The sequence below is a fragment of the Sturnira hondurensis genome, unplaced genomic scaffold (assembly GCF_014824575.4).
Source record: "Sturnira hondurensis isolate 20B ecotype Veracruz unplaced genomic scaffold, ASM1482457v3 Scaffold0003090, whole genome shotgun sequence".
In the NCBI taxonomy this organism is placed as follows: Eukaryota; Metazoa; Chordata; class Mammalia; order Chiroptera; family Phyllostomidae; genus Sturnira; species Sturnira hondurensis.
In genome coordinates, this window is record NW_028075721.1 from 1,348,647 (window position 1) to 1,375,969 (window position 27,323).

Here is a 27,323-nt window from a genome sequence, read left to right on the forward strand (position 1 = left end):
CCAGAAGGAAGAAAAAACGACCAAACAGAAAAGAATGAAGAAACAAGAATTCAAAAAAAAATGAGGAGAGGCTTAGGAACCTCCAGGACATCTTTAAATGTTCCAATATCCGAATTATAGGGGTACCAGAAGGGGGAAAGAAACAGCAACAAGTGGAAAACTTATTTGAACAAATAATAAAGGAGAACTTCCCCGGTCTGACAAAGGAAATAGACTTCCAGGAAGTCCAGAAAGCTCAGAGAGTCCCAAAGAAGTTGGACCCAAGGAGGAACACACGAAGGCACATCATCATTACATTAGCCAAGATTCAAATGAAGGAGAGAATCCTAGAAGCAGCAAGAGATAAGGGGACAGTTACCTACAAAGGAGTGCCATCAGACTGTCAGCGGATTTCTCAAAAGAGACCTTACAGGCAAGAAGGGGCTGGAAAGAAGTATTCCAAGTCATGAAATCCAAAGACCTACAGCCAAGATTGCTCTATCCAGCAAAGCTTTCATTTAGAATGGAAGGGCAGATAAAGTGCTTCTCAGATAAGGTCAAGTTCAAGGAGTTCATCATCACCAAGCCCTTATGTTAAAGGGACATATCTAAAAAAAAAAAGATAATAAATATGAACAGTGAAAGGACAGCAAATTCATAGTTATTAACAACCACACCTAAAACAAAAGCAAACTAAGCAGACAGCTAGATCAGGAGCAGAACCATAGAACTGGAGATCACATGGAGGGTTAGCAACAGGGGAGTTGGAAAAGGAGAAGGGGGGAGAAGGTACAGAGAATAAGTAGCATCGACAGTAGGTAGAAAGTAGACAGGGTAAGAATAGTAGGGGAAATATAGAATCTAAAGAACCTGTGACACATGGACATGAACTAAAGGGGAGGAATGGGGGGAGGGGGTGTGCAGGGTGGAGGGGAATGAAGGGGGCAAATGGGACAACTGTAATGGCATAATCAATAAAACATATTTAAACTTTTTTTAAAGGTATGGGTCAGAATGGGGAAGGAATGGGCAAAAGACTTGAGTATATATTTCACCAAATAAAACACAGAAGAGCTAATAAGCACATGAAAAAGTGTTCACCATCATTAGTTATTAGGCAAAAACAAATTAAAACAATGAGACATCACGACATACCCCTCAAATGGCTATAATAAAAACAAGAGACAGCAAGTGTTTGTAAAGATACAGTAAAACTGGAACCCTCATACATTGCTGGGGATGTAGAATGGCCTGGCCCCTCCGGACAAGTTTGGCAACTTCTTAAACAAAAACCCCTTACGACCCAGCAATTCCAACCCTAGGCAGCTACCTAACAGACTGAGAACATGCCTCTGCGCCCTCAAGAGCACACGAACTGTGGCATATTCACGCAATGGAATACCAATCAGAATTTGAAAGGGACGAAACACTGACACATTCTACAACACGGATGAACCTCAAAGACATGCCCAGTGAAAGAAGCCCCACAGAAAGGACCATATATTGTATTACTCCACTTATATGACAGAAACCAGATCAGTGATTGCCTGGAGCTGGAGGCTGGGTGATGGAATTGTAAAACTAGGTTGCGTGATGGATGTACAACTCTATAAATTTACTTTAAAAAATCATTAAATTATACGCTTGAAATGGGTAGATTTTATGGTTTGTCAATTACATCTCAAAAAAGTTGTTAAAAAGTTAACAAGAAAGATGACAGGTGCCAGCCTAGGGGCCTGCAGGACCTGTGAAGAAAGACGCCCGGCTGGCAGTCGGACGCACGAGAGCTGCAGACCAGCTTCACTGGTCATGGACTCTCGTAAGGGGAAGGATGTCGTCAGTGGAGAAGAGTCACAGAGGGAGAGGAGAGGACGAACAAGGAGGGGGCTCCAAGGACATCCCTAGGGAAGGGTCAAGTGGAGAAACAGAGACCAGTGAAAGACTGAAAAGGAACAGCTAGAAAAATAAGAAGAAAACCTAGAAAAAGCAGTCTCTTAAAAACCTAAGTGTGTTGAGGAGAGAGAGGGCCCCTGATCATAAAGGTCCAGGGGCGGTGAGATGAGCATGCAGGGAGACCGAGAAGTAACCAGAGCTGGGGGCATGCACTGGGTACGCAGACAAGCTGCAGCTGGAAGTGAGCAGGAAGGCGAAGCGAACAGGAAGGCGAAGCGAACAGGAAGGCGAAGCGAACAGGAAGGCGAAGCGAACAGGAAGGCGAAGCGAACAGGAAGGCGAAGCGAACAGGAAGGTGAAGCGAATAGGAAGGGGAAGGGAACAGGAAGGCGAAGCGAACAGGAAGGCGAAGCGAACAGGAAGGCGAAGCGAACAGGAAGGTGAAGCGAACAGGAGCACCGTGAAGGGAAGAGGGAGGGAGGGCTCTCGATCTGCCTGCAGCTGTCAACCCCAGCAGAGCTGTCTGTCCTCACTTTAAGGAGCAGAGATTAGCCAGAGTTCAGAGCACAAGTATCTGCTCAGCAGACATTTCTGCAAATCCTCACCGCACCCTCCTTACCAGTGGCCAGTTCTTAGCTGGCAAGTTCAACAAGGGACCCTCTGCGAGGCCAGAAAGAAAAGGGGGAGCCAGGGCCACCTAGTGCTATGCCGCCCACTGCAAACTCTCATTACTCACCTTTTTACCCTCCAAGTCTGCAGATGTTAATAATTCAGGCCGTTTCTCGATTACATTAATTTTATCTTCCAAGTGGTTAGCCTTAAAGATCTTAGAGATAAAATTTTAAAAAGTATTATTTTTTGTCCAGAAAAAAACCATCTCCAAGTTGCTTTATCTGTCTGCAGTTTTCTGGCTAAGCAGTTCTGGAGCAGTACTTTCATCTGTTTTTTGGAAATTCTCCCCTCCAGGGGCATCCTATACACCAAGGGATGAGATCACTAGCAAAATGTAACAGGAAAAATATATTTCTCTCACAGGCAAATCAATAGGACCTAACAATGGTGTGCAGTTCTGGGGGAGGTGGGCTGTCCTGCAGAGCAAGCGCACTCATTGGCCAGGGGGAGAAATCCCATCACGGAACCAACCAGACGGGCCAGCTCGTGAGCATGACTCCCTGAGCACTGTGTCCTGGGAGCAAATCACACACTCAGTTGTTCACCACAATTTAATTCTTTTAGTTTCATGTGCAGTGAGGAGAAAAGCTTATACGCCTTCAGCCAATGAACAAGACGAAGTCTACGTGTCTGTTTCTAATCAATGATGGCCTGAGAAGACTCCTGGACCAGTTCTCGAGACTGGAGCACAGAGAGCTCTCACTGCTGTACTTCTGGTTCCCTCGGTTCCGACTCTACTTCAAAGCAGTAAGTGCCAGACTCAGAAAGGCAGGCACCACAGGTTCCCTCATTTTTTCAGTAAATACAATTATCACTTACTTTCTTCATCAGTCTATGAGAAGCTGCTGAGTTCTCTACTGTAAATACCTAGAGAGAATATCATGCTATCAGTTGTAGGAGAATCACATAACAGAGAAATCAAAGACCGAAATGCGACAAGATCACCCCAAGGCAGAAGGCACCACCTACCCACCTTGACCCATGTTCATCACCCACTAGGACGGCACCACACTCTGCACTGACCCTAGAGCCAGGCGGCGGCTCAGACAGAGGGCTGCGGTACAGGGCACTGCCAGAGCCTGACTCCTGCCTGCACACGGAGGCAGTAAGGCCCCAGCCTCTGAACCAAGCACACTACACATATGGCAGCTGCACTTGCAAAGAGCTTTAGTCACAGAACTGTGTCCCCAGACCACACAGCACCCTAACCCAAAAGCTGCGCTCGGGAACCTGACAGAAAGGCACATGCCCAGTACCTGCTCTGCCCCAAGGTAATGGGCCAGCACGGAGAGCAGACTGCCATCGCTGACACACAGGCAGACACTGTCTGGCTTCAGCACCTGCCGGAGAAGAGCACTTCAGCACAAGTTTTCTTACAGTGTGTCAAGGGATTATTGTCGGCAAACAGACAGACCCCACTGCCTGGCTGGGTCTTTCCCAGGCCCCGGCAGCAGCCAGTTCCCATCCTCGAGCACACCTACCTCACCCACCTCTGCGCTTCCGGACCCCACTATCAGGAGAGACCCTTCTGAGGCTGTCCTAGAAGGCCCACTCGCAGGCCTGCCCCACTTTCCACAGCCACCTCCCAGTCCATGATGACAGGCCTCTTCCCTGTCTGATCACAGCACAGACAGCTGTGGGCCTGCTGAGTGACTCACCAAAGGCAGGGGTGCCTTTATGGGACACAGCTCTGAAAGAAACTTGGGACGATTGGGATGCTCACTACCCCCAACACATGCCTGTACTTATTTCTGCACAGGACTGCAAGCAGCCCAAGAGACTCCCCTCCAAACCCTGAGTGTGGTCCCCATGCTGAGAGGCCCCTTGCTATTGGCAGTGGGGAGAAAAGGTTCTCAGGCAGGAAAGTTATACACCTGCCTTTTACATTTCAGAAAATTTTAGAAAGGAGGCAGCAGATGAAAGGAAAAATGGGGTGGCTGGATCCACTGGGATCACAAAGGCAAAGTGCCCAGAGGGACAGAGGCAGGGCCAAGGGGAAGCAGTCAGCTGAAGGTTCTCACAGGAACAGACGAGCCCCCAACAAGCCCCCAGGGGGTCCAGTAAGAGGATCCCAGGCTCTCCTGCAAGCCTACGCAGCAGGCTGAAGTCACTAAGGCGGACCAGGGAGCACAGCAAACAAAAGCAGCAGATCCTGAGGGAGTGATGAGCTGCGGCCCGTGGACAATCTCCTTCTTGCCCACAAGCTCCCAGGGGACTAGACACATACCGTCCTCAGGGCCTGCACATATCGATCAGTTCTGTCCTGATCGTTGATTTCTCCAAACCGAGGCCGGTTCCAGAGCAGGTGGGCCTGGCAGTCGCACACAGGGCGCGCTGGGTAGACTCTGCCATTCTTTTCGGGACTGGGCCAGGAAATGAAAAGTCAGAGTGGTGAATGCGAACTGCTGGACGCCGGTGAGCATGAAAACATGGCACAGGGACCTGCCCCCTAGACTCAGGCATTGAGTCTACGCAGGCATTGGCTCTCCAGGGCCCTCAATTCAAGACTCTCAGGTATGTCTGCTCCAGATGGGGCCCCACAATGGGACAGCCTCTTCTCAGTACATGCAACGGGCGCTGACACATCCAGTCACACACTTGCTCTTATTCTGTTCAGACATAAATGTGCCCTCTCGTGCCTCTATAATTCTCCATTATAGGCACAAAAATTTCTATAAATGGGCAACTTACATACATGTGCAGTATCACAGGCCCAGTGCCAACCCACGAGGCTCGGGGCATACCTGGTCCTCTGAAGGCTGTACCACACACAGTAGTCGTCGTGGTGGGCTACCAGGCAGAGGGCCGAGCCCTGGACCACGGGCTCCTCTTGTGGCAGGAAGTACACACACTGCATCCAGTGGTCCCGCCACTGAAACAGGAAACAGAATCAGCAGTTGCTCAGCTGCAACAGGAGCAGTGCTTCTAATCCAAGAGCTAAACCCAAAGCAAAAAAACAGTTTGCAGGACACCACAGTGTGGACTACAGACAGCTACTGTGGCCAGAGAGATAAAGCAAATCCTCGAGTCAGAGAGGCTAAGGCCGGAAAGCTTGCTGGAGCACTGCTGGCTTTACAGGGATAAAACGTGGCTGAGGGCAGGGGTCTCTAGAAGGGCTCAGGGAAGGGACTCCAGGCCCTCCCATGTGTGGGGTGTGGGGTGTGGAGGGCAGGTAGAAAGATGGGGAGAGGAAGGAGAAGAGAGAAAACAAATGTGACAGATGCTAACAATTGGTAAATTTAAGTAATGAGCACATCAGTGTTCACGTTCACTTATTCTGTGGACTTAAAATGTTTCAAAATGGTAAGCTGGGAAAACAGTACAGGAAGGTTTTGTTTTATTCTTTTGACTTAGTTTTTAGAGAAGTGAAAATTAAATTATAAAACATGATTTACAATGATCTAGACAAGGGCATCAAACTCATGTTCACCGGGGGCCACATCAGCCTCACAGTTGCCTTCAAAGGGCGGAATGTAATGTCAACTCCTTAACAGTTAAGCAGTCTGCACTTACACAGTCCTAAAATTATTTCGGCCCTTTGAAGGCAACCATGAGGCTGATGTGGCCCCAGTGAAAATCAGTTTGACACCCCTGATCTACAGTCAACCTTTTAATAAGCTGTGTTCATCTATTTTGATGCTATACACCCCAAAGAATAGAAATATACAGGATTCTATTCTCAAAAAACCAAAAAGAAAAAAGAAAAAAGCTACATTCACATAAAAATGCATGTTACAGAATTATTTATACTAGCAAAATCTGGGACCAAACCAAATGTCCAGCAGCTCAGAAATGCATAAAAACTTCTTACACAGAATACATGACATTTAAAATGATGAAAGGATGAATGCTACACATAAAATGATGAACACGAAGACTATGGTGCAGCAGGAAAAAGACATTAGCCAGCAACAGAAACTAGTCTGACAAAAACCTATGCATGTGGAAAGAGAGCAAGGCAAGGGAGTTCTTTGCGGTGGTAGGCCCATGAGGAACTTGATTCATTTTTATCTTATAAAATGAGGTTTATTACAATTAAAATCTTTAAGCCTCTTTTAAAAAAAGAATGAACTGCCCTCAACAGCGTATGCCTGGCTCAACTCCAATGAGACACTGCCTGCTCACTCTATCAAGACCGCATCCTACCCTACTGATTCCCAAATTTAGCAAAAAGGCAGGTGAATGACATTCCTTGAATCTAAGATGTCTATTTGCACATAAAAGCCAAAAAATGAAAATCTAACCAGATATTTCCTGGATAAAATAAACAGTAACAGAAGGAAAAAATAGGTCCTCGAAAAGCTGTTATTCTTTCCCTACTATGCAAATTAAACCTAAGACAAAAGAAGCCTTCCCCCTAACCCCTGCGTGCTCCCATGGTGCCTCCCTGCCACCGGGTCCTTCCCACACACCTGCCTTTGAGGTCTCGGTGCCAAAGAGCCACTGACAGAAGCCACTGTCTAAGGGAAGACAGACTGAACAGAGTTCAGATCAGGAGAGGTTTGGTGGAGTCAGGAGGGAGTCACTAGCAGCTCTCTGAATCCTCATAGTCCAAAAGTCACTGCTGGTAGAGGAAGGGCACAAGCCCCACAGTTGGGAGACCTGGGAGCAAGCACCCACCACAGCTGCCTAGACACAAGGCCCTGCTCCAAGCACCGGTCAGGCTGAGTTTCAGTTTGGACATTAGGCGGTTACCCAGCACGTCTTACATGAGGATCGGAGAAGAAAATACACATACTGGCACTCTGAAGGTATAGGTAGATGGAAAGTATTAACATTTTAATGACATTCTTAGATTAATTTTGTAACCATCGCACTCCTGGAGAGGAACAAAGCAGCCCAGGGCCAATCTCGACTCTGGAGGAATCCTCGCTCACTCATACACACACACTCAGCCTGCAGAGGACAGAGGCAGTGGAAAAGGGAAGTTCAGCCCACTGCCTGGATACACGCCTGCCTGCCTGGGCCAGGAGACTGGAGAGGGGGAAGCTCACAAGCCCAGGGGAACTGACCGCAATCCCGCGGCAGTCGTGACCCTTTGGCAGAAGCACTATCTCAGGCAGCGAGGGGGCTGCTAGGGCCTTCCCTAAGTCACCTGTGTACACCTGGGACCAATCAAAACAAAGCCAGTGCCCAGGTAGCGGTAACAGGAGGACAGGACCCAGGAGAAGGGGCCCAGGAAGAGAGAAGCTTTGATTCCTCAGCCCCGAAGCACCTTCCCCGAGTGTATGTGTAGAGGGGTTAATAACACATACACATGAGAGAAAACTCAAAAGATACAAGAGAGGCACGCATGAGCCCTGGCGGGGCAGCTCAGTTCACTGGAGCATCAACTCAGTATGCCCAGTTTGCGGTCTGACCTCCAGTCAGGGCACATACAAGAATCACCCAATGAATACATAAGTGGAACAAATCGATGTTTCTCTCCCCGCCCTGATTCCTCTCTCTGTCTAAAATCAATACATTTTTTAAATTTTTTAAATTTAATTATTGTTGAAGTACAGTTTTCCGTCTTTTACTCCCATCCCAGCCCACCCCGCTCAATACATTTTAAAAAATAAATTAAATAAGAGTCATGAAGTAAAAAAGTCTTTCTACCCCTTACCTTCAGCCAGCTTCCCAGAAGCAACCATTTTTACCGATTTCTATGAATCCTTCCAAAGATACCCTATATACACATACCACACACACACACACACACTCATCTGCACCTAGTCTCATTTTTAATAACACCAGTGTTGGCATACCACGCACTGTTCTGTACCACTATTTCTGCCTCACCTAATGATACGTCCCAGAGATTGTTCCACACTGGTTTACAGAGAGCTGCCTCATTCACCGAATGTGGGGTTATAGACTTAGCCAGTCCCCTACTGGTGCCCTCTAGAGTGTTCCAGTCTTTTCTACTACATCATGGCTGTAGTGAATATCCTGGCACACGTCAATCTACACATATGCAAATCTATCCAGAGCCCAAATGTCTAGAAGTGGCATCATTTTCCATCGTGACGAACTGGCTTTGCTGAGCGCCGAGGATGCTCTGAGGACAACTTCCTGCTCTTCCCCACAGCTCCACCAACAGTGTGCTTCCTGACTTCTTGAATTTTATTCACTAATAGGTGAAAAATGGTATCTCGCTGCAGTTTAAATCTTCACTGATCTTATAAGTGAAGCTGAATGACTCTGCACATGTTACCAAGTCCTCTGTGTTTCCTTTTCTGTAGTTCACGTCCTCTGTTCACTTTCAACTGATCTGGGAAAGGTAAATTTTGAGCTCACACAAAATGAGGCTGTAGACAAGCTGAAGTTCTCTATTCCCAGCTGATCTGATGAAGAGCTAACACACCAAAGCTTCCCTACGGTTTATGGTGTCCACTGGTGCTGACCATGAACTTGGCCTGAAATGTCTATCTTATATCTTAGTATAGCTAGCCTTGCTTTTCAAACAAAACAGAACAAAAAAAATCTCTTCTTTGATTCTGACACAATCCCTCTGGCTCTAAATTCTTGTGAATCTGAAGGTCAACATGCTACTTTCCCACAACAAAAAGTGGACAAGTTTCCTGATTTCCATGAAAATGTGCTCAGCTCCTGCCTCTTACCTGGAGCTCCTGTGGGTGTGAGTGTGCCCAGAACGGGGCCATAGTGCACTTGATCTTCCCCTCGGGGTCCATTTCAATGTCCCACCAGGAGAGAACCACTTGAGCTTGGCCAGATGCCAGAGGTTCAAACTGCCTGTGATGACAGGCTGCAGAGCTACTGACGTGCTTGCTGAAATCCACACTGTGGGAGAACATTCACGAACTTAAGCATATTTTAAGCTCACACACTCCATTTTTAAGCTTTTATGGTGACCTCCCCAGCAATGAGACTTGTCTGCAACGAATTCCTGCCTTCAGAGGCAGGTGACATCAGTAGGGCTCCTTTCTAGTTGAAAGAACTTCCGAAAGACCCCAATTCCACCAAATTTCTCAAAGCACCATCACCCAGGGTGCTCCCTGGTACCTGAACATAGGCAGCACATCACTAAGGACAGTGAAGTCAGCCGGTGGCACCTGGTTCAGCTGAATGTCACAGACAGAGGGTGCACCAGGGCACTTGTCCAGTTCCGAGGGCGGGACGATGACCCGCTCGCCAAGGCTGGTCTGCACTCGAACGGGAAAGAGCTTGTTCCACGACCACATCCTTCTGGACTCCACCAGCTGTGCATAGACTGTGGCTCTGTGAGGCACCGCCTCACAATTTTCCTAAGTTTATATTAAAAATAAATAAATAAGTAAATAAACAAACAATCCAGGCACTTTGACCCACAGTAATTCCACCTGAACAAAAGAGGGTTATTCCGGCCCTGGCTGGTGTGGCTCAGTGGATAGTGTGCTGGCCTGTGAACCAAAGAGTCGCTGGTTCAATTCCCAGTGCGGGGCATGCCTGGGTTGCAGACCAGGTCCCCAGTTGGGGGTGCGCAAGAGGCAACCACACATTTGATGCTTCTCTCCCTCTCTTTCTCCTTCCCTTCCTCTCTGTCCAGAAACAAATAAGTAAAATTTTTCTTTTAAAAAGAGGGTTATTCTTTAATATCAGGCTAGTTTAGAAACATCTAACACCTTATTGCCATTAGCATAGTCAACTATTTTCGGCCCAATATCCTTGGGAAAGAAAAAAAGATTTGAAAAAGGATTACATGTTACACCTAAAATGATTTATGTCAAATAAGTTCCCAGCTACCTGACACTCTTAAATACTTCAAAAATAAACCTTAATTGTCATGCTGATTAACTCCCACATAGATTTTGAACAAAGAGTCCAATTCTTCCTGCTAAGCCCTAATTCTGGAACTGGGCTCAAAGCTTCCCTTCAGTGTAGCTCTTGCCCAGACTCCAGAACCTTCTTATCACAACCCAATGAACAAGTGTCCACCCTCAACTAACTGAACCCCAGCCTCACCGGGCACTGCTGACCCCTCCACCTCATTCCTTCACCCACACCTGCCACACACTGGGCACCAAGGGCCCACCTGGGAAGAGGACACGCACAGCTGCTATCACACAGCAATGACAAGCTCAGTGCTTCAGCACTAGTGAGCTCTCGTACCAGAACGGCAGGATGTTAGCAATATCCGGGGCCCCTACCCACAAAGTAACTTAGCATCTCCCCTGCCCGATGTGACACTAAAAATGTCTCCACATGTGTGTCTCTGGATGAGAAGCTCTAGCTGGACTCGCACGCCCCCTGCCCACCCCTCCGAGAGGGGACTCGCCTGAGACCTGGTCTGGACTGCCTTCTTTCTCCCTCCACATAAAAGAAGAACCTCTCGCCCTGGCTGGTGTAGCTCAGTGGGTTGAGCACAGGCCTGTGAAGCAGAAGGTCACCGGTTTGGTTCCCAGTCATGGCACATGCCTGGGTTGCAGGCCGGGTCCCTGGTAGGGGACACATGACAGGCAACTGCACATTGATGTTTCTCTCCCACTCTTTCTCCTTCCTGTCCCCTCTCTCTAAAAATAAATAAAATATATATAAAAAAGAAGAATCTCAACCACTCTGTCTTACCAAATACATGGTATTTGGTAAATACCACATATCCAAAGGCCTCTTGGCCCTTCCTCCCCAGCTGACTCTCAAACAACTCAAATTCTGTCTAAACTGGACAAGTCTGCCCTGGCCGGTATGACTCAGTGGACTGAGCACCAACCTATGGACCCAAAGGTGGCCTGTTTGATTCCCTGTCAGGGCACATGCCTGGGTTGCAGGCCAGGTCCCCAGCTCAAGGTGTGTGAGAAGCAAATGACTGTCTCCCTCACACATCTATGTTTCTCTCCCTCCCTTGCCCGTTCTCTAAAAATAAATAAATAAAATCACTTAAAAATATTTATTTATTTATTTATCTTTAGAAAGAGGGGAAGGGAGAGAGAAAGAGAGGGGGAGAAACATCAATATGTGGCTCCTTCTCACACACCCCCTGCCGGGGACCTGGCCCACAACCCAGGCATGTGCCCTGACTGGGAATCGAATCAGCAACCCTTTGGTTTGCAGGCCCATACTCAACCCTCTGAGCTACACCAGCCAGAGTAATAAAATGTTTTAAAAAAAAACAAAACTGGACAAATCCAACTCCACCCATTTCTCACCTTCCCAGGCCTGGCCTTCCCAGTTGACAAGGAGTACCACCGCCCAATCCCGTTGCCCAAGCCCTATGCCCTGGCACCCCCCTCAGTGCCTCCCATCTACCATGACCATCCTTCTCTTCCCTCAGTCTGTCTCTCCAGGCCCATTTCTACAGCCTTACCTGAGTCCCACCTTAGTCTAGTGCCTGAATGTCTCCTACCATCTTTCTGCCTCTGGTCTTGCCCCGCAACTGCTTTCTTCAGACCTGCCTGCACAGATCACCCGCTGCTCAGAACCCTTCTGTGCGGCCATGCTGCCTTCTGGAGCACGGCAGCCCTTCCTGGTCTAGCCCTGCCCAGAAATCCAGCTACATCTCTAACCCCATCTCCCGCACCACCCATTCTCCAAACTACTTGCAGGATCTGGGAGCCACTGCACCGATTCATCTTTGTGTCTTTGTGCGTGATCTCCTCTGCTGTAAATACCCCCCACACCTGCCAGGCTAATACCTGACCACTCTTCAAGACTGACTCAACTGGAGCTCCATCTTTCTTGACCCCTCACCTTCTCCCCAAAAGAGTGGGCAGGATCTCACCCCACTGACCACCATCAGTGTGTAACTCAAACTCTACTGTGATGACCTGCTCACCTACCTGCCTCCCTAGACACTCACCTTCATATTCTTGGTACCTAAAAGAGTGCCTGACAAAATAAAGGTGTTTAATAAATGTGTCCTCTAAGATTAATCCTTGGGTCAATACCAGTGGACTATCTATCAGACATGTCAGCACCCCAGTTTCATGACCTCCAATAAGACAGCATGGGGTTCAGGACAATGGAAGCTTTTGTGTGCCAGCCTGAACTCCTTTCAGCTCAGACACAGGTGGGCAGACAGGGACAGTGATTAGAGTGGACAGTGCAGACTGGGCTGCTACAGTGCAGTGCAGATTAGAGTGGACAGTGCAGACTGGGCTGTCTGCCTACCTTTTTATTTTTTTAAAGATTTTTAAAAATTTATTTTTATAGAGGGGAAGAGAAAGAAGAAAGAGAGGGAGAGAAACATGGATGTGAGAGGAAAACATCGACTGGTTGCCTTTCGCATGCCCTCAACCAGGGACCTGGTCTGCAACCCAGGCACATGCCCTGACAGGGAATCGAACTGGTGACCTTTCACTTTGTGGGATGACACTCAACCAACTAAGCCCCACAGGCCAGGGCTGTCTGCCTACCTTTTTAATACAATGAATTAAAGAGTGAAAACTGGGCAACATTAACATAAATCCTAAATATCCTTGTTTTTATTTATTTGTTTGTTTGTTTGTTTGTTTATTTATTTATAGAGGGGAGGGGAAGGGAAGGAGAGAAGGAGAGAAATATCAATGTATGGTTGCCTCTCATGAGTCCTCTGCTGGGACCTGGCCTGCAACCCAGGCATGTGCCCTGACTGGGAATCGAACCATGATCGTGTGGTTCGCAGGCTCACGCTCAATCCACTGAGCTATACCAGCCAGGGCGATTATCCTTGTTTTCTTTCTGCATCAGGGTTTTGTCTACTTGGTAGTTTCAATGTGGAGAAACAGAAATTGCTGTTACTGAAGTTTCTAGAAAAGGGTTTCGCTCGGTGGAAATGACGCGACGTCTCCTAGAGTGCAGGGGTCTACAGAACTCACACTCACATGTGGGCCGTGTGAGTAATGTGGACTCTGGTCCTGACTGCCCTGGGAGGAGCCCCCTCCTCACTCTGGGCACCAAGAACCCCCAAAGAGGGTTCCTGACCGGGGCAGTTGCAGTGCCCACAGGGCGGTGCCAGCAGAAGAAGCTGGCACAGCTCCTTGGCTGGCCTTTGCCTCTGGGTCTCCACCTCCAGTTTACGTCCATATAAAAGCAAGACCAGTATCTCCAAGATAACATCTTCAATGCCTCTCTCTTTTCTTTAAAAAAAATCCTCACCCAAAGATAGTTATATAGATATTTAGAAAGAGGAAGGAAGGACGAGAGAGAAGGAGAAACATGGATTGGTTGCCTCCCTTATGTGCCCCAATCAGGAATCGAACCTGCAACCTTTTGGTGCATAGGACAATGCTCCAACCAACTGAGCCACCTGGGCAGGGCCTCTCTCTTTTCAAAGAAACTGTCAAAAACTGCCACTATGCAAACTCCTGCTCCTGGAATGGCCTGGCCTCCAAGGCCTTCTACCCTCTCCTCCATTCTCTGCCCTTAGCCCACAGCCCAAGAGCCCCCCAGGCTGACGTTCTTGGTGACCTACTACACAGGTTCCTCTATCTGGGTCCTCTCGCCCTCTCCACAGTGCCTTTTCCCACGTGCCTCCCTAACTTCTTCTATCAGCCCTAAACCATATGTCTGTGGTGTTTTGTCTGCCTCTCCACTCAGCCCACCCTGTCCTCACCACCACTGACTGGTGTGGGTTAGAGCAATAAGGATGTCTTATAGTTAGTTCTCCTTGGATGCTAGAAGATGTTACACACAGGTGACATTCAAAGAATGTTTGCTAAATTGAACTGAATTTGAAGACAGGTTCTGGCCTTTTGACTCTAACCTACCAAGACTTGGCATTCAAGGGGCACAGAAGTCATAATTGAGGAGAACCAGGATCCTGCGGGAATCGAGGGGTATCCTTGGGCACAGGTACTAAAGGCTCAGGCTGTGAAGAGCATGGTGTATCAGCGAGAGCTGGGTAAGCTGGCTGAGGCCCAGCAGTACGCTGAGGGAGGCTCTTAGGCCCTTACCTGCATGAGATGCCTGTGTGCATGCTCATAGGAGGGCAGCGCCCCCTCCCCAATCAGCTCCGTGTCAAACAGCTCCGTGACCAGGATGTTGGCTCGGCACGGCATGTCACCATCTGAGAAACACAAGGAAACAGAGTCAGAAGCAAGCAACAGACGAGGAAAAATGTTAGCAGCAAACAGATGTAAGATAAAAGATTAATAAGTCATTAAATTGAAAGCACATATAAATGCTGAAGTATTTAGAAGTGTCCTGTCTCAACACATTTTCCAGTGGTTTTAGCAAAACAATTTACATACATACACGTATCTCAAATGCTGACAACTGGTAAGTCTTGATTAAGAGAATATGGGGATTCACTACACTATAACTTTTTCAACTTTTCTGTACACAAATGAACAATTATTAATTATTAAATTAGCAAAAAATTAAAGCAAAAAGTGAACACTGGTATTTCAAATATTTCTAGGCTGCAAAGAGGGAGAGAAAACCAAAGAAAAAAAGAAAGGCTAATTGATTCCACTGACACCCGGGGTTCACAATTGCCAGTCCCTGACACTAAATCCCCCCGAATCGAGTTCACTCTCACTACCAAACAATTCCAAAATAACAGATGTTTGGAGGAGTAGAGCTATAGTGGATCTTCTTAACTCCATTTTCTAAACCTCTATAATGTAATGTGATATAATGTTACTTGTACAATTATCATTTCTAATGAGCCAAGAAACAAAACAGACTTTGGAAGGGGCCATTCATCATGGAGAATCCACTAAACACCCGTAACGGCTCATGAATTATAACGGACAGAGCCCACTCACCTTCCCTACGGAGAAGACAGGTCTCATGGATGGGGCAAGACAAGAGAAGCACTGAAGTGGACCAACGTGGGGTGCAGCAGAGAGCCTGAGCCTTGAATCATGGAGACCTGGGCTTTTGGTCAGCTCTCTAGCCTCAAGCCCTGAGTCCTGACCATCAGTCACCTCGTCTGTTAAATGAGGGCAATGAGATCTGCCCCACGCAGCGATGGTTAGGCTAGCAAAGGTCAAAACTCTCTATTTCCTATGCAGCACACTTGTGCTCAATGGCAGTATGATGTGAAAGGAGGCCAAGAAGAGACTTCTGTCCCCTGACACAGAGATCACCCTCCTAAATGGCCCTGCCCATCCTCTCTGACACCATGCCAAACTCCAACTGAAACACACTGTCCCAAACTGAGCCAACCACCCCACCCCCAGGCACCTGCTTCTCCCTCCAATGTCTCTGCCTCAATGAATGGCACTCAGTCCAGAAACCTGGGCATCGTTTTCTAGCTCCAGGACAGTAGGGACCCTGATCAGTCTGTTCACCACTGTACGCCAGTGCCTAGGCCAGTGCCTAGCACCCAGTAAGAGTCAGAGTACATTAGATGAATTCTTCATTCCCCGTCACCCTACATCCAATCAATCACCAAGCCCTGGTAATGTTAACTCCTGAATAATTTTTAAGCTAATTATGTAATTAAAATGATTTATTGTCCAAATATGCCTCAAATAAATAGAGTCCTATGATCCAATAAATTTCAAGAAATCCCCCTGAGAGCCTGGCATCTAGCACGTGAGTGCTGACGTGGAGGGGTGCGCAGAGGGTGCAGCGACAGCCTGAGCAGGGGGCTCACTCCAGGTGCCCCGCAAGTCTCACCCAGCGACTAGGAGGAGGAACAAATGCCCCCCGAGTCCACGGCTACACTTGCCTCCGTGTGTGATCCATCCATCTCTGGGAAATAGGCAAGAAACTTAAGATGTTATTTTTTAAAAGGGCTGAAAACAGAACCTTGGAAAACATGCATTTGGGGGAAAAAGAAAGCTGCAAAGGAGGCCTGGAAAGGGAATTACCAGAAAGACCACCTGGCAGAAGTACCAAAGCTGCAGACTTTAAGAGGAAAAACAGACGGAAGACCATCGGCCTTGGCGATAAGAAAGCCACTTGTCAAGTTGGGGAAGCGGAAACAAAGTCCCCTTTACGAGGGATTAAGGATCAAGCAAAACTGGCAATCTACTCACTAAACAAATATTACTGAATCCTCTCATGCCGGGCGTATGCAAGTTATGAAATGGAATGACTAATAAGATGACACAATCCATGACCTCAGGATGCTCAGCTCAGTGGTGATACACATAATTACATAATGATTTCATTGTTGCAGTCACTAGCGCTACAAAGAAAAAGTATCAAGAAAGCACTGAGGGGTCTGGCCTAATCCAGGGTGTGTGTGAACAACACAGCCTGGAAGACAGCAGAGTCACACAGAGAGTGACGTGGCTAAGGCTGCTCTGCAGGTCAGTCTCTGAGCAGTCAAAACAAACTTTATAAAATAAATGATCTCCACCTCTGGCCAAAATGGAGTAACTAGAGTCAGACATCCATCTACTGCAGTCAACAAGAAAACCAGACAAAATATATGAAACATGCGGGCCTGCAAACCAAAGGATCGAGGTTTGATTCCCAGTCAGGGCACATGCCTGGGTTCCAGGCCAGTTCCCAGCAGGGGATGCACAAGAGGCAACCATACATTGATGTTTCTCTCCCTCTCTCCTTCCCTTCCCCTCTAAAGATAAATAAAATATTACACACACACACACACACACACACACACACACACACACACATATCTGAAACAAATGTTTTCAGATGTTGAAGAAGAGGCAACATAGCTTGTTCCCCAAGAAGGGAAACAAACAAAGTGAGCCCTGCTCCTGCTCTTGCTTTCAGCCCACAGGCACTTTCGGACCACGGCACAGGGAGCGAGAAAGCAAGCAGGGCACCGCAGTCTTGCTGAGTTAAGCAGACAGCAATCGGAGATGAGGAAAGCGGAGGCGACTAGGACTTTCAGGGGAGAGAACCAGAAGGGAAATTACACAGGGCCCCCCTTAGGTCTCTTCTTGAAAACATTCACACACAGGGGGTACAGTTCTAGACGGCTGGGTAAAGATAACTGTGTAGCTCTACAGTGAACAATTTCCAGAGCTCACAGAGGACTGGGTAGCAGACCAGTTCTGATGAGCCACACGAAGGCGCTCAACAGAGACCCTGGAAGGGGGCCATGCTTCACTAGTGTGGCTTAGGAGCCATAGAGCAGTGGTTCTCAAAAAGGGGCAATTTTGTCTCCACACTTCACCCTGGGACATTTGGCAGTATCTGGAGACATTCTGGGCTGGCACAAATGGGGAGGGAGGTACTACTGACATCTGCTGGTTAGAAGCCAGGGATAAACACCCCACGATGCACAGAACAGCTCCCCCTACCCCCCAACCAAGAATTATCAGGCCCAAAATGTCCACAGTGCTACTGTCAAGAAACCATGACTTAAAGCTGCTCTAAGCCTGCTTCAACAAAATTTAAAAACAAGCCTTGAAAGAAGCTTTTAAAGGAAAGGCAATAAAATCCAACACAGCGATGCAAAATTCCCACTATTACACAGCATCCATATAAAAATCTCCAGGTATGCCAAGAAGGAAAATGCAACCCAAAACTAGGATAACAGAACCCCTAAAAGACAGAGATGATGGAAATAGAAGATAAGGATGTTAGAACAGCTACTATAGTCCTGACTGGTGTAGCTCAGTGGATTGAGCATGGGCTGTGAACCAAAGGATCACTAGTCTGATTCCTAGTCAAGGCACATGCCTGGGTTGCAGGCCAGGTCCCCATGAGAGGACCACACATTGAGAGGCCACACACTGATGTTTCTCTCTCTTTCTCCCTCCCTTCCCCTCTCTCTAAAAATAAATAAAATCTTTTTTTAAAAACCAGCTACCATAAATAAGTATTTAAAGGATCACAGCAACATAAGGAGAAAAATTAAAGTTACAAAGATCATTTTAGAGATAAAAAATACAATACCAGAAATGAAAAGTTAACTAGATGTGCTTAATAGCAGACTGGCTACCACACAAGAAAAGATCAGTAAACCTAAAGACCTCTCCAAGAAACTATCCCTGTGCATCAACAACTGAAGGGTTAAACGAATTATATTATGTCCACATATGAAGTGCTGTTTGGCAATAGAGAGATTGAAAGAACTCTTTTTTTAAAAAGAATATTTATTTATTTATTTATTTTTAATAGAGAGGGGAAGAGAAGGAGAGAAATATTGTTGTGTGAGAAAAACATCGACTGGTTGCCTCTTGCATGCCCCCCACTGGCAACCAGGCCTGCAATCCAGGCATAAGCCCTGACTGGGAATCGAACCAGTGACCTTTCATTTTGCAGGATGACATTCAACCCATACCAGTTAAGGCAAGAATGAACTCCTGATACACAGAATAACATGGTCGAAATCTCAAGAGCAATGTGCAACAGAAAAAGCAGGCACAAAGAATGCATACCGTACGACTAACTCCATGTACTCAAAATTCTAGAAAAGACAGACCCAATCTATATTGAAGAAAGCAGACAAGTACATGCCTAGGGCCAGGGCGATGGGAGAGACTGATGTAAGGGACATTGGCGAACCTCTTTGGGCGCGATGGAGATATTCTATTATCTTGATTGTGGTGGTAGTGAAAGTGATTACAAGTATACATAAACTGGTCAAAATTCATCAAACAGTATACTTAAAATGGGTGAATTCACTTTATGTAAATTATATCTCAATAATGTTGATTAAAAATAGAGTAATGATTTGTGCATTCTTTTGTATGTATATCATGTTTTAAAAATAAATAAAAGGGCTCTGGCTGGTGTGGTTCAGTGGACTGAGCACTGGCGTGCGAAACAAAGGGTCACCAGTTCGATTCCCAGTCAGAGCATATGCCTGGGTTTGGGGCCAGAGGCGCTGTGCGAGAGGCAACCACATACTGATGTTTCTCTCCCTCTCTTTCTCTCTCCCTTCCCACTGTCTAAAAATAAATAAATAAAGTATTTAACAAAAAAAAGACTATCAGCTTATTTCTCAAAAGAAACCTTATAGGCAAGAAGGCCCCTAGAAAGAAGCATTCAAAGTCATGAAAGGCAAGGACCTACATCCTAGATTTCTCTATGCAGCAAAACTAGCATTTAGAATGGAAGGGCAGATAAAGTGCTCCCCATATAAGGTCAAGTTAAAGGAGTTCATCATCACCAAGCCTTTATTATAGGAAATGTGAAAGGGATTTATCTAAAATAAAGATGATAAAAAATATAAACAGTAAAATGACAAGAAACTTACAACTATCAACAACTGAACTTAAAAACCAAAACCAAACAAACTAAGCAAACAACTAGAACAAAACAGAATCACAGAAATGGAGATCACATGGAGGGTTATCAGTGGGGAGGGGGAGGGGAAGAAAGGGGGAAAACATACAGGGAATAAGAAGCATAAATGGTAGGTACAGAGTAGATGTGGAGGTTAAGAATAGTATGGGAAGTGGAGAAGCAAAGAACTTATATGTATGACCCATGGACATGAACTAAGGTGAGGGAATGCTGGCGGGAGGTGGGGTACAAGGCAGAGGGAAATAAAGAGGAGAAAAAATGAAACAACTGTAATGGCATAATCAATAAAATATATTTTGAAAATAATATATTTTCATTCTTTATTGTTGTTCAATTGCAGTTGTCCCCACTTCCCCCCATTACTGCCCCCTGCCCTGCCTATCTCCCCAAAATTGTTTTTTAATGGGAGAAAAATGTTGACCTGAGGTAGATGCTTCATAATAAAATACTGCAATTTTTAAAAACTGGGGTGATACCCATAACCTCACCCCAGGAGCTTCTTTTACGAATCTTCCCATTGTGCTCTCCAGGTATCAGCGGCACATGGAATTTTATAGTCCAGTTCAAACTCCTAGACTCTAAAAACATCCAGGAAATGTGGAGAGACTGTGCTGTACAGGGAAATCTCCCATGTTAGATGCTGAAGCAGGTGTCAGAACTAAGCAAAACTGTTTCAGCTTCCTACTTAGTTTCACTTGTCCGATAAAACTTGAAACTCAAGAGAGCTGAGCCACACAAGAACCCCAACTTGCTTAAAGCAAAAGAAGGTTTTGTTTGCATCACAGCTATTGCTCTTGATTCACTCTGGTTTACTCATTACTGACCTGTTTTAGCTAGTAAAGAAATAAACTAGCAGAGCCCTGGCTGGTGTAGCTCAGTGGATTGAGCACAGGCCTGCAACCCAGAGGATCGCGGTTGATTCCCAGTCAGGGCACATGCCTGGGTTGCAGGCCAGTTCCCTGCAGGCCAACTCCCAGCAGGGGATGCATGAAAGGCAACCATACATTGATGTTTCTCTTCCTCTCTCCTTCCCCTCTAAAGATAAATAAATAAATAAAATCTTAAAAAAAAAGAAACTAGCAGAGAAACATGGTGCTTATCTTCAGACACATGAAGAGGCCGAGTATCTCTGTAATTACCTGGACACACTTATTCCAGGTTAACTTGAATAAGCCTTTTCCTCTCTCTTATAAAAGCAAGTAAAACCTTCAACACAGCACGTGCCGGTCTCACCTGGCCCCACAGTCACCTCCGTAGAATGCTTGTTGATAACCTTGATCTTATCACTGAAGCCATTTTTCTCCACAATCTTCACAGCAGCATCAGCCATAGGCTTAAAAACCTAGAAATTAGTGCCAAAATCCAAGAAAAATTAGCAATCATTTTAATAAAATCCTAACGCCCAAGATTAACAAGCTGTTCCTTGATCCTAGTCCTAAAATTTGAAGTAAAAGAGGTCTGCACGACAGAATTCCCTGAATACACAAAATGTACCTCTGTCCCCATTCAAGATATAGGCAAAATATTTCTTTGGGCTGATTTAATTTAAAAAAAAACAAAAGTTCATCAGTATAACTCTAATACTTTATTCTCCAAAGGTGTGTCATGAAAATGAATAAAAAGGAATGAGATTCTGCTGGGTTTAACTGGCAGCTGGGAGTCTCCAGAAGAGGGCGATGGGGTGCAAGGAATTCCAAGGCAGCTGCACTACCTAAAAAGGACAGCAGGTGTCAGTGCCACACTAGAGAGAGCCAGGAAGTAAGGACTTGCCTCACAAAACCAAAATCTGTGACCTGGGACAAGACTTGTCCAGTGCTCTCTAGATGAAACAGAGACTGTTACTGTGTCAGATCTAAATGTGAGCAAAACTGTTCCAAATCCAGTGCTGGCAGGATCCAGTACCTATATTTTCTTATGGCATTCAAGGCCCTCCATGATACAAATCACCTTGCTCCACACACCCCCCTTGCCCTAAAGCCCATTCCCACCACAACTGATACTCCCAGACACACTCACTATTCCCAGGCAAACCTGAGTCTTCCCTGCCCTAGCGCCACCTGCCGAAGCACACCCAGCTTAACAGGGCAGCACAAAAAACCATCTCCAGAAGTCTTCCCTGAACCCTTCACATGCCCCTAAACATAAGCCCCTCCGACTCCTACATTGCAGTCTGCTCAACCTAGATTCTACAGCTCCAACCGTGTTAGGGCCTAAAACATACAGACCAACAGACAAGCAGCCACACACACAGAGTGGAAATGTAAGAAAAAGTGACTGACTGATCCCAATGACAAGATTTCCTTTCTTAAGTCTTTTCCTGCATTTCCCACATTTTCCACCATGAACACATATTTCTTTTACTACAATCAAGGGAGAAATGTTATATTCCTTACACACACACACACACACACACACAGGGCCCGGAAGACGTAACACCTGCTTGAGTGTGGTTGGCAGGGCCCGTGAATGTCTTGCATGAGATGGACAGCAATTTGAACATTTCATCTAAAATGTCATACGGTGTGCTTGAGTGTGATACCGTTTGTTATAGAATTACATGCTTATGATTTTGTAATAAAAAGGGTGCATTATTTAAGCTGGACCCAGTAGAGACGAAACTTCCCGACAGCACTGGTGTGTGAGGAGTCAACAGTCTGGGCCGTGCTCTGCGCTTAGGGCCTGGCACACAGAGTTCAGATCATCATCACTGTGTCTCTTTCCTCAGCTACAAAATGGGGGTAAAAATGTACTTCATTAGGTGATTGTGTGGATTCACTAAAATATGGCTTCATTCATGCTTTTCTTCTTTCAGCTGATGTTTATCAAGCAGCTCTCCTGTCCTCTGTTCCAGCCGCTGGGGACTGAGCTCATGGAGCAAGACTCACTCCCTCCTCCGAGGGGCTTCGAGTCTGAGAGAGACATCAGGCATTAAACGCATGGGCGACACAAATAAGCATGTAATTACAGGTGTGGTGGGTGCTAACTGCGCACAGGGCTTAGCACAGCACTGGCACGGCACAAGTGGGAGGTGGCTGTTCTATGACTTCATTAATGCTTAGGCATTTAAATATTTCTAGTCATGAGCTAATAATACTGAAAAGATTTCCCTGGATTTGTGCAGTATTAACTGTGGAATACTTGCTGCTTTTAGAGTTTTTGTTACTGGAGTGAAAGACTTTACATGGAGGTTCTGTCCAGGCACTGCCGCGGATCAAAGTCTCTCCAGGTTATGGGGGCCAGGAGGCCTCCTCGACAAGGTCTCCTCAGACCTCAGCACATCATGGCCTTGGCCTGTACCCTCTGGTCCTGGGGAGTAGACAGGTGTTAGAGTCTGCACATTTTGTGGAGGTAGGTGATGAACACACCAACAGTGGAATTTGCTCTTAGGAAATAGTGAGCTCCCCGTACTCCCAGGTTGCAAGTGGGGCGGGGCGGTGGAAATGGTGTGCCAGCTCCTTCAAAGGTGAGCTCCTCGTGGCTTGTTTGCAAAGCCAGGGGCCTGCAAGGAAGCAGAAGGGCCAGCACCCATACTCACGGCACGGAATAGGGCACAGCTTCCATGCTTTTTGTCTTGCATATTTGTATGTGTATACATACAGAGTCCAGCACAAATAACACCCACTTGTTATTACAAAATCTTTTATTACAAGATCATAAGCATGTAATTCTAATATAATAATATCACACTCAAACACACCATATGACATTTTAGGTGAAATGTTCAAATTTAAACTAGAAATTATCACACTCATATTACACACCTGCCAATCACACTCAAGCAGGTATTACTTCGGCCAGACCCTGTATATTCTTCTTTAAAGAATACCTATGTGCTCAGCTTGGGGGGGAAAAAAACCCATCTTCACAATCTGTTTCAAATTATTTCTAGGATCTGGCTTGATGTTTTTAGATGTAGTCTGAGAGCCTCCACCCAAAAAGCACCACAAGCTGATACCACACCCTTAGCCCTCCAACCTGTTAACATGTTATTCATCTTGTCCGCTGACCCTTCAGGCTCTGACCATGGACAGCCTCCAGATCTCACACAAATTACTACCTGGAATGAACCCTAAAGCAGGCTTCCCAACATCATCATTCTGTGCCCTCCCCTGCCCTCGAATCAGTTTGAAACCTATTTTCAAGTGGTGCATCTGTCTGGTCTATGGGCAACTGAACCCTCCTTGCCAGGGATGAGGGAAGTTAAATGGGATTTAACCTTATTCTGGCCAATGACACCAAAGGAAAGGTTTGCTAGAGATTCCTAGGAAAGTTCTTGCTCTTAAAAAGAAAAAAGTGAGGAAGCCAGGACCATGCTTTGTTTTATAGGCATTTGCCACAGAAATCACAGGCTAGAGCAGCAAGGGAGGATCAGAAATTCAATTAAATGAGATAGGAATATGGAAAACCCCAGAGCACAGTCCAATCAATCTGTCAAAAAACATGTTCTCACTCTATTTCTAACCAGCAGTCCATACATATTCAACACACCCAACATGAAATGCCATTCTTCCCCATGAAGTAAGCATCTTCTTCCAAGTTCCTCTTACTAGTTTAGGGCATCGCTGCCCCCTCAGATGCTCATGTTAGAAAACTCACACTCTCTCCCTCTCACACACACACATTCACACACACACCCTCCCATAAAAGCTATCACTGGCCCTGGCTGATGTAGCTCAGTGGATTGAGCGCGGGCCTGTGAACCAAAGGATCACAGTTCGATTCCCAGTCAGGGCACATGCCTGGGTTGCAGGCCAGTTCCCAGCAGGGGACGCATGAGAGGCAACCATATATTGATACATTGATATTTCTCTCCCTCTCTTCTCCTTCCCTTACCCTCTAAAGATAAATAAATAAAATCTTTAAAAAAAAAAGCTATCACTGTTGAGTAAGCTCCATAATTAGGGCCCCGAAGACCAGGGCTCTGATTCCAGCTCTCCTAGTTATTAACTGTGAGACCTAACTAAGTCTTTATCCTATCATCTTAGTTTCCTCACTGGTAATGAGAATAAAATCTACTTGAAGATATCAAGGCAATCACCCTAAAACAGTTTTCTCTGTGTCTGCCCAAAAACCTTGAAAACTCCCCAAAAGGCAGAGAAGTGGCTCTTAACCCTTCTTATGAAATCCCGAGACAACTGTACAACGAAGACAGTCCCATAGACACGCACATGTACATACACATACAATTCTCAGGACTTTCTTTCATGGAGACCTGAAGCCCATTATCCTCATCTTAGGTTAAGAACACCCAACTCGAGTCCTGGCTGGTGTGGCTCAGTGGACTGAGCCCCAGCTTGTGAGAGCACCTGGCAACCAAAACAGGTCGCCAGCTCGATTCCCAGTCAGAGCAGGTGCCTGAGTTGCAGGCCAGGTCCTCGGTTGGAGGAGTGTGAGAAGCAACTGACTGGTGTATCTCTTGCACACTGATGTTTCTCGCCCTCTCTTTCTCTATCCCTTCCCCTCTCTCTAAAAATAAATAAGTAAAATATTTAAAAAGCAAAAAACACCTAACTCAAGATGATAGAGTCAATACTCTTTACCCTGGCACTCAGGTCCTGCAGATGGCTTTGTCTACCATGACACCCTTTGCTGAGACTCTGGATGACCTTGGTCCCCAAACACACCACGGTATTCCCTAGCTGAAAACGCCCACCTTTCTAGACCGTGGTCATGAGGATGAGGGCCGTGCTGTAGAGATGGCAGGAGAGGCACCTGAAGGGAATATTGGGAGAACACCCTACAGCGCTGACTTCCAAACTTCCTATGAGAAAGCAGACACCTCTACTTTGGTTAAGCTACCATTACTCTGGGACTCTGTTGTTTGCAACTCGATCACTACGTGAACCAAGTTTTGCATCCAAAACTTGGAATATACACCAGAATTTTACCAATGGTTAACTTTGAATTAACACACTATTTTTATACTTAACAAATTTTCTACAAAGATAATATTATTTGCATTATCAGAAACATATGTTTAATGTTTTTTTAAAGATTTTATTTATTCATCTTTAGAAGGAAGGGAAGGAGAGAAGGAGAGAAACATCGATATATGGTTGCCTCTCATGCATCCCCGACTGGTAACTGGCCTGCAACCCAGGCATGTGCCCTGACTGGGAATCAAACTATGATCCTTTGGTTTCCAGGCCCGCGCTCAATCCACTGAGCTACATCAGCTAGGGCCATATGTTTAATGTTTTATTATGGAAAAGAAATGGCAGATTGCAAAACTATGGGTAAACACGGTAAGACAGCTGGCTCTGCAGGGACATTTAAAGCAGTGTATCCTGGGCCCTGGCTGGTCTAGCTCAGTGGATTGAGCACGGGCCTGTGAAGCAAAGGGTCGCTGGTTCGATTCCCAGTCAGGGCACATGCCTGGGTTGCAGGCCAGGTCCATAGTAGGGGACACATGAGAGGCAACCACACATTGATGTTTCTCTCCCACTCTTTCTCCTTCCCTTCCCCTCTTTCTAAAAAATAAATAAAATATTTTTAAAAATAAAATAAAATAAAGCAGTGCATCCCAACCTTGGACCACGTTCAGTACTCCCAATACCCAGGTCACAGCTCAGAATAATTAAATCAAAATCTGGAGGAGGAGCTAGGCATCAGTATTTTTTTTAATAGTTCATTTTTTATTGTATTTTTTCCATTACCGTTTACCACCCCCATATCCTCCTCCACCTTCAGCCTTCCCCCCACCCCGACAAGCATCAGTATTTTTTAAAGCTCCTCACTGATGCGAAGATCCTGACATGCAGCCAAGACTGAGAATCACTGTTTGGTTTTCTTTTTCTTTGAAGGAGTTTATTTATTTTTAGAGAGAGGAAGGGGAAGGAGAAAGAGAGGGAGAGAAACATCAATCGGTTGCCTCTTGCATATGCCCAACAGAGGATCACACCTGCAACCCAGGCGTGTGCCCCCACCAGGAATCAAAACGATGACCTTTTGCTTTTCAGGACAACACTCAACCAACCCAGCCACACCGGCTGGGGCAAGAACCACTGTTTTCCAAGGAGAAAAGATGCTCCTGGAGGAAGATATTGTATCTGGTTCAGTTCTACAGCCTCAGAACCTGGCCCTGTGCTCGAGACTGAGGAGCGCTCCAGGGATGTCTGTGAACAAATGGAGAGGCAAAGTGCAAGGCGCCTAACAGACTTCCCACACAAGCAGTGGGACACACCTGATGACTGTGACTTACCTCGACGGCATAGCAGAAGTCGGCACCTGCTGTGACTGCCATCATTGACAAGAGTCCGGTGCCGGTGCCAATGTCGAGAACCAAGGCCTTCTGCCCTCTGTGCTTCACCCGGCTCACAGCAGCCCGGATCCCCTGGTAGTACTTTATATTCTAAGAGAAAGGGAGAAATAGCTGTCACTTCATAGTAGTTATTATAAGTAAGTAGAAAGGTGCTTCATGAAGTTCTGGAGTCACAATTGGCCGCAGCAGTGTCAGTCACGACCTCCTGGCCCTCCTGGCCCCCTGGGGGGCAGCCCCTGAGACCGCCAGGGCCCCGGGTCAGCCTCCTGCCCTTTAGTAAGAGCCCGTCTCCCCCTGCTACCGCTCTTCCATAGTCTGCTTGGTGATCCCGGGCCTGGGGCTCTGGAAACACCTTCTCCTTTTTCCAGCTGTTAGGTACAGACACACAAGGATCTAGAGGGTGACTGGAAGGTAGGACGGAAAAAGGCTGCTCCTT

General features: G+C 46.4%; 1 protein-coding gene across 6 annotated transcripts in view; it reads right to left on the bottom strand.

Annotated features, from left to right (window-relative positions):
* Positions 1-27,323, bottom strand: part of PRMT7 (protein arginine methyltransferase 7) — a 47,264-nt gene that overhangs the window by 8,061 nt on the left and 11,880 nt on the right. For 5 of the 6 annotated variants that reach the window (XM_037041423.1, XM_037041425.1, XM_037041421.1 and 2 more), the window contains exons 4-13: positions 26,828-26,977; positions 20,860-20,968; positions 14,394-14,506; positions 9,550-9,791; positions 9,147-9,327; positions 5,289-5,416; positions 4,772-4,907; positions 3,801-3,884; positions 3,364-3,411; positions 2,609-2,698 (exon numbers count right to left, since the gene is read on the bottom strand). In XM_037041423.1, the coding sequence (XP_036897318.1) occupies positions 2,609-2,698; positions 3,364-3,411; positions 3,801-3,884; positions 4,772-4,907; positions 5,289-5,416; positions 9,147-9,327; positions 9,550-9,791; positions 14,394-14,506; positions 20,860-20,968; positions 26,828-26,977 (1,281 nt within the window). Of the gene's footprint in view, positions 1-2,608; positions 2,699-3,363; positions 3,412-3,800; positions 3,885-4,771; positions 4,908-5,288; positions 5,417-9,146; positions 9,328-9,549; positions 9,792-14,393; positions 14,507-20,859; positions 20,969-22,807; positions 22,909-26,827; positions 26,978-27,323 lie in introns of those variants that run through there. The other variant, XM_037041426.1, reaches the window with a different exon arrangement.